This window comes from Echiichthys vipera (assembly GCF_963691815.1).
Source record: "Echiichthys vipera genome assembly, chromosome: 22".
Lineage (NCBI taxonomy): Eukaryota > Metazoa > Chordata > Actinopteri > Perciformes > Trachinidae > Echiichthys > Echiichthys vipera.
The window spans coordinates 716,003-728,502 of record NC_139847.1 but is presented as its reverse complement, the minus strand read 5'-3'; the positions used below and the strand labels follow the sequence as shown (position 1 = coordinate 728,502).

Here is a 12,500-nt window from a genome sequence, read left to right as displayed (position 1 = left end):
CCCTCCCACTGTGCCTCCGTCACAGGTTAGAGCGCCCTCCCACTGTGCCTCCGTCACAGGTTAGAGCGCCCTCCCACTGTGCCTCCGTCACAGGTTAGAGCGCCCTCCCACTGTGCCTCCGTCACAGGTTAGGGCGCCCTCCCACTGTGCGTGCGTCCCGTGCCCCGTGCTTTAGGGTCCTTGTCCCCCCCTCCAGGCCCGTTTGTACTCACACTACCTGGGCCTCGGAGAATGCTTCTTGCTGCCTATACGTCATCACGCCGTAACACGTCACACGCATTGATGACGTCATGGCGATGCGTGGCTTTGTTTCCAGATCTTTCCGTAGACCTCGGAGTTTTTGTGCGTCTTGTCGACTGTTTTTGAATCTTTTCATCGACCAAATCTGCAGTAAACACTCCACCTCCGCATCACACCAACGTGAACCTTTCACCGCCATTGTTTGAAATGTCCGCGCATGGTCCCTCCTTCTTTTTTCTACGTCCCAACAGGCGCACAGGAAATGACCTCAGAACCGCCGTAGGCCTCGTGCTCGTACACGTGCGCACGCTCGTGCTCGTACACGTGCAAACGTGCTTTACTAAAGCCCACCTCTCCCAAACGGGCCGTGGACGGCAAGCGTGCCGCTCCTAGACGTGGTACGGTTGCACTCACACTGGTCAAACGCACTAGGCTTAAAATGGTTTTGGCGCGGTGCGGAGGAACAGCGTGAGTGCGCCCTGATGTTTCTTAACTGTCGGTAAAAAGACACGTTAATATGCAGACGACACACGTCTTTATATCCCCGATGTTTCTGCCTCTTTGTGAATTCTCACGTCTTGAGTCACGAGTGACCCGGTGACCCGGTGTCTCTGTCCCGCAGGTGGTTCTGGTCCACGCCGGCTTGACCTCGCTCATCGCTCACATACGAGTCGGACGCATGCAGGTTGCTCTGGAGGCCAAGAGCAACGTGCAGCCTGCTGTAGGTAAGGTCACGTCGCCGCACACGACAGGAAAGACAGAAACAGCGACAAAGGTCTCAGAGTCTCGGAGCACAGGCGACAGAAGCAGCGACAGAAGCAGCTCAAAGTTTAGTTTAGAAGAATCCGTCCCTTAAAGGGCCACGCGGCGAGTACGGATACGGAGCCGTTCGTCCGGTCCCAGAGGTCGATTCCCAGAGGATCCGGACAGAACGGAGCGACGCCACCGGGAATCACGCGCCAGGACAGAGTCAGTCCAAGCATCCGCAAACAAATCAACGAAGAAGAAGAAGAAGAAGAAGAAGAGGAAGAAGAAGAAGAAGAAGAAGAGAGGAGGAACTGGAGCTTTTGGAGAACATCTGTGAGTAGCTGAGGGGGTCATCCACCGACCGTGGATGCGAGCGCGCCGGGGCGTCGGGACGAACAGAGGTGTAAAACCAGCCGGGACAGAAGTTCAGGACGTCCAGCTCGGTTTTCACTCAGTGGTTTCACTTTTTAGGGGTTTTCAGACGACAAACAGCAGAATCCTCTCCTCTGCAGACGCCATGTTTGTGATGGTCGATGCCGGTAATCTGTGGCACGGCTCTGCCCTCTACAGGATGAGTTGGTAACCATGACAACCTAGAAACAGGACGGAGGGGTGAAGGGGAACGGACGGATGAGTTTAGTCTGGATCCGGAGGTTTGAATCCACCTCAAGTCCTCGGTCATGTCTCTGGGTCTGGAGTGCCGGTGGTTGCCTGAACATCCTCCAGCCCCTCGTCCCTCCGGTGGGTTCTGTGTTGAGTCCAAGAGGAGCTCGGATCAGACGCCAGACCACTCCGACTGACTCTGTCCGGCCACACGTGGGAGTCCGAGTGTAGATTCACCTCTGAACCGAGTCCTTCTGACGGGCTCAGCTCCTCTTTGCCCCCGAACAGTCCGGTACAAGAACCACAGCACCACGGACGCCACCGGTCGACCACCGTCTGACCATCCACGACCACGAGGCAACAGTCGAGAAACGACAGGAAATGAGTCGACACAAGAGGGGGAGGGGCGACATCAAGGCTCATGGTTGACCGCCAAGGCGCCCGTTTAAACTCCAAACACGGACGGGCCCTGGTCTCGCTCATATTTAGGTATCAGTCAGCGGTGTTTGTGTTCGGGCATCAGACGCCGGTGTTTCGCGGCGTACATTAGCGACGCAGGTTTGGGCTCATTGTTGTTCCGGTTACTCCAAAAACACACCCAGGCTCCTCTTGTCTTCTAAGTTTGCGGAGACGGCGTCTGTGAGGAGGCGGAGCTTTGTTCCACCTGCCCGGCCGACTGCGGTGAATGCCCGATGACCCCGACCACCAAGATGGCGATCGGCCTGCCGCTCAGCCTGCTGTGCCTCTGCGTCGCTCTGACCGCCGTGGTGAGAACTCGCAGAACACTGACACACACACCGTAGATCAGAGCGACGCCGTGATTACAAACCTAACGTGTGCGTGTGCGTGTGCGTGTGCGTGTGCGTGTGCGTTCAGTGGCTGCGGTACCAGAAGCAGAAGCTGCTGTGGGACGAGAGCTGGATCATCGACTTCTCCAAGATCAAACAAGGTGCGGACGCCGCTGAATCTGCTGCAAACTGCTCCCGAGAGGTCTGACAGATCTGAGTCTGACTTCCTGTTTCGCTCCGATCAGCTGACTCAGGTGTTGCACCTCTCTCCGTAGATCACGACCCTCGCCTGGGCAGCGTGATGAGCGTCCCCGTGGGCAACAGCGACAGCAACACCAGCTGCGTGACGGCTCTCAGCTGCTACATGAGTCAACCGGGCGCCCGGAAGACGCCGTTCACCTGCACGGGGATTTAGTACGACGCCCTTTTTTTAAATGAACCTCACGTGTGAACTCGTGTGTGTGTTAACGTGTGTTTGTCCGTGCAGCGACGGCCGGACGGTCGCCATCAAGAGGATCCACACCAAGACCTTCTCTCTGTCCAAAACCGTGCGGCAGGAGGTCAAACAAGTCCGGTAAGGGTCCTTCCTGCGCTGCGTCACAGGCGTACGGCGTACGGACGCTTCGTTGACTCTCTCTCTCTGTCTCCAGGGAGCTCGATCACCCGAACCTGTGCAAGTTCATCGGCGGGTGTGTTGAGGCTCCGGACGTCGCCATAGTAACGGAGTACTGCCCGAAAGGAAGCCTCAACGACGTCCTCCTTAACGAGGAGATCCCGCTGAACTGGGGCTTCAGGTACACGCGTCAGCATCGGAGCGAAGGTCTCACACACAAACGTTAATGCATGAATGCATGAATAATCCCGGTTTGATGTCCGCGCTGCAGGTTCTCCTTCGCCACGGACATCGCCAGAGGCGTCGCGTACCTCCACCACCACAAGATCTGCCACGGCCGGCTCACGTCCCTGAACTGCGTGTTGGACGACCGCTGGGTTTGCAAAATCACAGGCAAGTGTTTTAATCCGCACTGACGTTAACGGCAGCGGGGACCCGGTTAGAGACCCGGCTCTAACCGCTGTCGTCCGTCCGTCCGTCCGTCAGATTACGGCCTCAGCACCTTCCGCAGGGACGACGGGGCGGAGCCTCTCTCCACCTATCAGCAGAGGCTCCTGGAGGTGTACATGCCGCCCGAGTTCAACAACTCCAACCTGGAGCCCACGCTGGCCGGAGACGTGTTCAGGTACACCAACACCAAACGTGTGTCCCCTAGAGTGTCCTTACATGGATACAACATGATAAAAGTGTCCTCTAGAGTGTCCTCAAATGGGTAAAACATCATACAGTGTCCTCTAGAGTGTCCTTAAATACATAAACCATGATAAAGTGTCCTCTAGAGTGTCCTTACATGGATACAACATGATACAGTGTCCTCTAGAGTGTCCTTACATGGATACAACATGATAAAGTGTCCTCTAGAGTGTCCTTACATGGATACAACATGATAGTGTCCCCTAGAGTGTCCTTAAATACATAAACCATGATAAAGTGTCCTCTAGAGTGTCCTTACATGGATACAACATGATACAGTGTCCTCTAGAGTGTCCTTAAATGGATACAACATGATACAGTGTCCTCTAGAGTGTCCTTAAATACATAAAACATGATACAGTGTCCTCTAGAGTCTCCTTACATTCATAAAACATGATAGTGTCCTCTAGAGTGTCCTTACATTCATAAAACATGATAGTGTCCTCTAGAGTGTCCTTAAATGGGTAAAACATCATACAGTGTCCTCTAGAGTGTCCTTACATGGGTAAAACATGATACAGTCCTCTAGAGTGTCCTTACATGGATAAACCATGATAAAGTGTCCTCTAGAGTGTCCTTAAATACATAAAACGTGATAAAGTGTCCTCTAGAGTGTTCATAAATGGATAAACCATGATAAAGTGTCCTCTAGAGTGTCCTTAAATACATAAAACATGATAGTGTCCTCTAGAGTGTCCTTACATGGATAAACCATGATACAGTGTCCTCTAGAGTGTTCTTAAATGGATATACAACATGATAGTGTCCTCTAGAGTGTCCTTACATGGACAAAACGTGGTAAAGTGTCCTCTAGAGTGTCCTTACATGGATACATCATGATACAGTGTCCCCTAGAGTGTCCTTACATGGATACAACATGATACAGTGTCCCCTAGAGTGTCCGTAAATGGATTAAACATGATACAGTGTCCTCTATAGAGTGTCCTTAAATGGGTAAAACATGATAAAGTGTCCTCTAGAGTGTCCTTAAATACATAAACCATGATAAAGTGTCCTCTAGAGTGTCTTTACATGGGTAAAACATGATAGTGTCCTCAAGAGTGTCCTTACATGGATAAAACATGATAGTGTCCTCTAGAGTGTCCTTACATGGGTCAAACATGATAGTGTCCTCTAGAGTGTCCTTAAATGGATACAACATGATACAGTGTCCTCTAGAGTGTCGTTACATGGATACATCATGATACAGTGTCCCCTAGAGTGTCCTTACATGGATACAACATGATACAGTGTCCCCTAGAGTGTCCGTAAATGGATTAAACATGATACAGTGTCCTCTAGAGTGTCCTTACATACATAAACCATGATAAAGTGTCCTCTAGAGTGTCTTTACATGGGTAAAACATGATAGTGTCCTCTAGAGTGTCCTTACATGGATAAAACATGATAGTGTCCTCTAGAGTGTCCTTACATGGGTCAAACATGATAGTGTCCTCTAGAGTGTCCTTAAATGGATACAACATGATACAGTGTCCTCTAGAGTGTCGTTACATGGATACAACATGATACAGTGTCCTCTAGAGTGTCCTTAAATACATAAACCATGATAAAGTGTCCTCTAGAGTGTCCTTACATGGATACAACATGATACAGTGTCCTCTAGAGTGTCCTTACATGGATACAACATGATAAAGTGTCCTCTAGAGTGTCCTTACATGGATACAACATGATAGTGTCCCCTAGAGTGTCCTTAAATACATAAACCATGATAAAGTGTCCTCTAGAGTGTCCTTACATGGATACAACATGATACAGTGTCCTCTAGAGTGTCCTTAAATGGATACAACATGATACAGTGTCCTCTAGAGTGTCCTTAAATACATAAAACATGATACAGTGTCCTCTAGAGTCTCCTTACATTCATAAAACATGATAGTGTCCTCTAGAGTGTCCTTACATTCATAAAACATGATAGTGTCCTCTAGAGTGTCCTTAAATGGGTAAAACATCATACAGTGTCCTCTAGAGTGTCCTTACATGGGTAAAACATGATACAGTCCTCTAGAGTGTCCTTACATGGATAAACCATGATAAAGTGTCCTCTAGAGTGTCCTTAAATACATAAAACGTGATAAAGTGTCCTCTAGAGTGTTCATAAATGGATAAACCATGATAAAGTGTCCTCTAGAGTGTCCTTAAATACATAAAACATGATAGTGTCCTCTAGAGTGTCCTTACATGGATAAACCATGATACAGTGTCCTCTAGAGTGTTCTTAAATGGATATACAACATGATAGTGTCCTCTAGAGTGTCCTTACATGGACAAAACGTGGTAAAGTGTCCTCTAGAGTGTCCTTACATGGATACATCATGATACAGTGTCCCCTAGAGTGTCCTTACATGGATACAACATGATACAGTGTCCCCTAGAGTGTCCGTAAATGGATTAAACATGATACAGTGTCCTCTATAGAGTGTCCTTAAATGGGTAAAACATGATAAAGTGTCCTCTAGAGTGTCCTTAAATACATAAACCATGATAAAGTGTCCTCTAGAGTGTCTTTACATGGGTAAAACATGATAGTGTCCTCTAGAGTGTCCTTACATGGATAAAACATGATAGTGTCCTCTAGAGTGTCCTTACATGGGTCAAACATGATAGTGTCCTCTAGAGTGTCCTTAAATGGATACAACATGATACAGTGTCCTCTAGAGTGTCGTTACATGGATACAACATGATACAGTGTCCTCTAGAGTGTCCTTAAATACATAAACCATGATAAAGTGTCCTCTAGAGTGTCCTTACATGGATACAACATGATACAGTGTCCTCTAGAGTGTCCTTACATGGATACAACATGATAAAGTGTCCTCTAGAGTGTCCTTACATGGATACAACATGATAGTGTCCCCTAGAGTGTCCTTAAATACATAAACCATGATAAAGTGTCCTCTAGAGTGTCCTTACATGGATACAACATGATACAGTGTCCTCTAGAGTGTCCTTAAATGGATACAACATGATACAGTGTCCTCTAGAGTGTCCTTAAATACATAAAACATGATACAGTGTCCTCTAGAGTCTCCTTACATTCATAAAACATGATAGTGTCCTCTAGAGTGTCCTTACATTCATAAAACATGATAGTGTCCTCTAGAGTGTCCTTAAATGGGTAAAACATCATACAGTGTCCTCTAGAGTGTCCTTACATGGGTAAAACATGATACAGTCCTCTAGAGTGTCCTTACATGGATAAACCATGATAAAGTGTCCTCTAGAGTGTCCTTAAATACATAAAACGTGATAAAGTGTCCTCTAGAGTGTTCATAAATGGATAAACCATGATAAAGTGTCCTCTAGAGTGTCCTTAAATACATAAAACATGATAGTGTCCTCTAGAGTGTCCTTACATGGATAAACCATGATACAGTGTCCTCTAGAGTGTTCTTAAATGGATATACAACATGATAGTGTCCTCTAGAGTGTCCTTACATGGACAAAACGTGGTAAAGTGTCCTCTAGAGTGTCCTTACATGGATACATCATGATACAGTGTCCCCTAGAGTGTCCTTACATGGATACAACATGATACAGTGTCCCCTAGAGTGTCCGTAAATGGATTAAACATGATAAAGTGTCCTCTAGAGTGTCCTTAAATACATAAACCATGATAAAGTGTCCTCTAGAGTGTCTTTACATGGGTAAAACATGATAGTGTCCTCTAGAGTGTCCTTACATGAATAAAACATGATAGTGTCCTCTAGAGTGTCCTTACATGGGTCAAATATGATAGTGTCCTCTAGAGTGTCCTTAAATGGATACAACATGATACAGTGTCCTCTAGAGTGTCCTTACATGGATACAACATGATACAGTGTCCCCTAGAGTGTCCTTACATGGATACAGCATGATAAAGTGTCCTCTAGAGTGTCCTTAAATGGGTAAAACATGATAAAGTGTCCTCTAGAGTGTCCTTAAATGGGTAAAACATGATACAGTGTCCTCTAGAGTGTCCTTAAATACATAAAACAGGAGACAGTGTCCTCTAGAGTGTCCTTAAACGTCTGTCTGTTCCCAGTTATTCCATCATCCTGCTGGAGATCGCCACTCGCAGCGACCCCGTCCCCGTGAGTCTGTCTCTGTCTCGGCTGTGGTCGTGTCTTTTCTGTCTCTGTTTAAACAAACAAACAAACAAACAAACAAACAAACAAACAAACAAACGACCCTCTGCAGGCGGACGAGTCGAGCGTGGAGAGCGCCTGGTGTCCTCCTCTCCCGGAGCTGATCGCCAGTAAAGCGGACAGCACGTGTCCGTGTCCCGCCGACTACGTGGAGGTGAGTCCACCGTCCTCTGTCCCGGTGTCGTCCTCTGTCCCGGTGACGTCCTCTGTCCCGGTGACGTCCTCTGTCCCGGTGACGTCCTCTGTCCCGGTGTCGTCCTCTGTCTCGGTGTCGTCCTCTGTCCTGTGTCGTCCTCTGTCCCGGTGACGTCCTCTGTCCCGGTGACGTCCTCTGTCCCGGTGACGTCCTCTGTCTCGGTGTCGTCCTCTGTCCCGGTGTCGTCCTCTGTCCCGGTGACGTCCTCTGTCCCGGTGACGTCCTCTGTCCCGGTGACGCCCTCTGTCCCCGTGTCGTCCTCTGTCCTCTGTCGTCCTCTGTCCCGGTGTCGTCCTCTGTCCCGGTGTCGTCCTCTGTCGTGGTGTCGTCCTCTGTCCCAGTGTCGTCCTCTGTCCCTGTGACGCCCTCTGTCCCGGTGTCGTCCTCTGTCCTGTGACGTCCTCTGTCCTCTGTCCCAGTGTCGTCCTCTGTCCCGGTGTCGTCCTCTGTCCCGGTGACGTCCTCTGTCCCGGTGTCGTCCTCTGTCCCGGTGACGTCCTCTGTCCCGGTGTCGTCCTCTGTCCCGGTGTCGTCCTCTGTCCCGGTGACGTCCTCTGTCGTGGTGACGTCCTCTGTCCCTGTGTCGTCCTCTGTCCTGTGACGTCCTCTGTCCCGGTGTCGTCCTCTGTCCCGGTGACGTCCTCTGTCCCTGTGACGTCCTCTGTCCCGGTGTCGTCCTCTGTCCTGTGACGTCCTCTGTCCCGGTGACGTCCTCTGTCCTGTGACGTCCTCTGTCCCCGTGTCGTCCTCTGTCCCGGTGTCGTCCTCTGTCCCGGTGACGTCCTCTGTCCTGTGACGTCCTCTGTCCCCGTGACGTCCTCTGTCCCGGTGACGCCCTCTGTCCCGGTGTTGTCCTCTGTCCCGGTGTCGTCCTCTGTCCCGGTGACGTCCTCTGTCCCGGTGACGTCCTCTGTCCCGGTGTCGTCCTCTGTCCCGGTGACGTCCTCTGTCCTGTGTCGTCCTCTGTCCCGGTGACGTCCTCTGTCCCGGTGACGCCCTCTGTCCCGGTGTCGTCCTCTGTCCCGGTGACGTCCTCTGTCCCGGTGACGCCCTCTGTCCTCTGTCCCGGTGACGCCCTCTGTCCCGGTGACGCCCTCTGTCCCGGTGTTGTCCTCTGTCCCGGTGTCGTCCTCTGTCCCGGTGACGTCCTCTGTCCCGGTGTCGTCCTCTGTCCCGGTGTCGTCCTCTGTCCCGGTGTCGTCCTCTGTCCCGGTGACGTCCTCTGTCCCGTGTCGTCCTCCGTCCCGGTGTCGTCCTCTGTCCCGGTGTCGTCCTCTGTCCCGGTGACGTCCTCTGTCCCGGTGACGTCCTCTGTCCCGGTGACGCCCTCTGTCCTGTGACGTCCTCTGTCCCGGTGACGTCCTCTGTCCCGGTGTCGTCCTCCGTCCCGTGTCGTCCTCCGTCCCGGTGTCGTCCTCTGTCCCGGTGTCGTCCTCTGTCCCGGTGACGTCCTCTGTCCCGGTGTCGTCCTCTGTCCGGTGTCGTCCTCCGTCCCGGTGCCGTCCTCTGTCCCGGTGCCGTCCTCTGTCCCGGTGTTGTCCTCTGTCCCGGTGTCGTCCTCGCTCACCTCTCTGTCCCCCGCGTGTTCCCGTAGCTGATCCGGCGCTGCCGCTCCAGTAGCCCCGCCCACCGGCCCACCTTCGAACAGATCAAGAAGTTCGTCCATCGCATCAACCCGATCAAAGTCAGCCCGGTGGACATGATGATGAACCTGGTGAGGACACGCCGAGGGCACGCCACCTTACCTGTGACATCACTGTCTGATGATGTCATATCCTGTCTTTATGATGACATCATCACCACGGAGGACCGCCTCTCTGTTTCAGATGGAGAAGTACAGCAAACACCTGGAGGTGCTGGTCGCTGAGCGCACGCAGGACCTGATGCTGGAGAAGCAGAAGACCGACCGGCTGCTGTACAGTACGTGACACAGTGTCCCCTAGAGTGTCCTTACATGGATACAACATGATACAGTGTCCCCTAGAGTGTCCTTACATGGATACAACATGATACAGTGTCCCCTAGAGTGTCCTTACATGGATACAACATGATACAGTGTCCCCTAGAGTGTCCTTACATGGTTACAACATGATACAGTGTCCCCTAGAGTGTCCTTACATGGATACAACATGATACAGTGTCCTCTAGAGTGTCCTTAAATACATAAAACATGATAAAGTGTCCCCTAGAGTGTCCGTACATGGATACAACATGATACAGTGTCCTCTAGAGTGTCCTTACATGGATACAACATGATACAGTGTCCTCTAGAGTGTCCTTACATGGATACAACATGATACAGTGTCCTCTAGAGTGTCCTTACATGGATACAACATGATACAGTGTCCCCTAGAGTGTCCTTACATGGATACAACATGATACAGTGTCCCCTAGAGTGTCCTTACATGGATACAACATGATACAGTGTCCTCTAGAGTGTCCTTACATGGATACAACATTATACAGTGTCCCCTAGAGTGTCCTTACATGGATACAACATGATACAGTGTCCTCTAGAGTGTCCTTACATGGATACAACATGATAAAGAGTCCTCTAGAGTGTCCTTACATGGATACAACATGATACAGTGTCCTCTAGAGTGTCCTTACATGGATACAACATGATAAAAGAGTCCTCTAGAGTGTCCTTAAATGGATATAAAACATGATAAAGTGTCCTCTAGAGTTTCCTTACATGGACACAACATGATAAAAGTGTCCTCTAGAGTGTCCTTACATGGATACAACATGATACAGTGTCCTCTAGAGTGTCCTTACATGGATACAACATGATACAGTGTCCCCTAGAGTGTCCTTACATGGATACAACATGAGACAGAGTCCTCTAGAGTGTCCTTAAATGTCCAGGTGTGTGTCTGCAGGTATGCTCCCCAAACAGGTGGCCGACGACCTGCGTCAGGGCAAAGCCATGGAGGCGCAGAGCTACGTCAGCGCCACCATCTTCTTCAGGTAGGACAAACAGGAAGTGAGCGTCTTCTTCAGGTAGGACAAACAGGAAGTGAACCTCTTTTTCAGGTAGGACACACAGGAAGTGAGCCTCTTCAGGTAGGACACACAGGAAGTGAGCGTCTTCTTCAGGTAGGACAAACAGGAAGTGAGCGTCTTCTTCAGGTAGGACACACAGGAAGTGAGCGTCTTCTTCAGGTAGGACAAACAGGAAGTGAGCGTCTTCATCAGGTAGGACACAGGAAGTGAGCGTCTTCAGGTAGGACACACAGGAAGTGAGCATCTACTTCAGGTAGGACAAACAGGAAGTGAGCGTCCTGTTCAGGTATGACACACAGGAAGTGAGCGTCTTCTTCAGGTAGGACAAACAGGAAGTGAGCGTCTTCTTCAGGTAGGACACACAGGAAGTGAGCGTCTTCTTCAGGTAGGACAGACAGGAAGTGAGCGTCCTCTTCAGGTAGGACAGACAGGAAGTGAGCGTCCTCTTCAGGTAGGACAGACAGGAAGTGAGCGTCTTCTTCAGGTAGGACAGACAGGAAGTGAGCGTCTTCTTCAGGTAGGACACACAGGAAGTGAGCGTCTTCTTCAGGTAGGACAAACAGGAAGTGAGCGTCTTCTTCAGGTAGGACACACAGGAAGTGAGCGTCTTCGTTAGGTAGGACAAACAGGAAGTGAGCGTCTTCAGGTAGGACACACAGGAAGTGAGCATCTTCTTCAGGTAGGACAGACAGGAAGTGAGCGTCTTCTTCAGGTAGGACAAACAGGAAGTGAGCATCTTCTTTAGGCAGGACAAACAGGAAGTGAGCGTTTTCTTCAGGTGGGACAAACAGGAAGTGCGTGTGTGTACCTGTGGTTGTGTGTGCAGTGACATCGTGGGCTTCACGCAGCTGTCCAGCAGCAGCACGCCGTACCAGGTCGTGGACTTCCTCAACAAGCTCTACACGACCTTTGATGACATCATCGACAACTACGACGTCTACAAGGTGGAAACCATCGGAGACGCCTGTGAGACACACACACACACACACACACACACACACACACACACACAGCGTACACAACCGTCTCCGTGCTGATGATGATGTCATGGCGTGGTCGTGCAGACATGGTGGTGTCCGGCGTGCCCCGGGAGAACGGGATCCTCCACGCCGCAGAGATCGCCAGCATGGCTCTGGACCTGGTGGGCGTCTGCAGAACCTTCAGGATCCCCCACAAGCCACACACACACCTGCAGATACGAGCGGGGATACACTCAGGTACACACACACACACTCACACACACACACACACAGGTACACACACATATTATTTAACGTGTGTGTGTGTGTGTGTGTGTGTGTGTGTGTGTGTGCAGGGCCGGTGGTGGCCGGCGTCGTGGGGACGAAGATGCCTCGTTATTGTTTGTTTGGAGACACGGTGAACACGGCGTCCAGGATGGAGTCCACCAGCCTGGGTAACACACACACACACACACACACACACACACACACACACACACACACACACAC

General features: G+C 50.7%; 1 protein-coding gene across 1 annotated transcript in view; it reads left to right on the top strand.

The window, feature by feature from the left end:
• Window positions 1-12,500, top strand: part of LOC310963884 (uncharacterized protein) — a gene marked incomplete at both ends in the record, with an annotated part of 22,207 nt that overhangs the window by 6,371 nt on the left and 3,336 nt on the right. Inside the window, 16 exons of the mRNA XM_083936841.1 lie at window positions 863-965; window positions 2,212-2,357; window positions 2,467-2,539; window positions 2,654-2,792; window positions 2,866-2,952; window positions 3,029-3,172; window positions 3,263-3,384; window positions 3,478-3,616; window positions 7,727-7,775; window positions 7,882-7,983; window positions 9,620-9,739; window positions 9,852-9,945; window positions 10,908-10,995; window positions 11,858-11,997; window positions 12,096-12,248; window positions 12,347-12,445. Coding sequence (XP_083792967.1) covers window positions 863-965; window positions 2,212-2,357; window positions 2,467-2,539; window positions 2,654-2,792; window positions 2,866-2,952; window positions 3,029-3,172; window positions 3,263-3,384; window positions 3,478-3,616; window positions 7,727-7,775; window positions 7,882-7,983; window positions 9,620-9,739; window positions 9,852-9,945; window positions 10,908-10,995; window positions 11,858-11,997; window positions 12,096-12,248; window positions 12,347-12,445 — 1,798 coding nt within the window. The remainder of the gene's footprint in view (window positions 1-862; window positions 966-2,211; window positions 2,358-2,466; window positions 2,540-2,653; window positions 2,793-2,865; window positions 2,953-3,028; window positions 3,173-3,262; window positions 3,385-3,477; window positions 3,617-7,726; window positions 7,776-7,881; window positions 7,984-9,619; window positions 9,740-9,851; window positions 9,946-10,907; window positions 10,996-11,857; window positions 11,998-12,095; window positions 12,249-12,346; window positions 12,446-12,500) is intronic.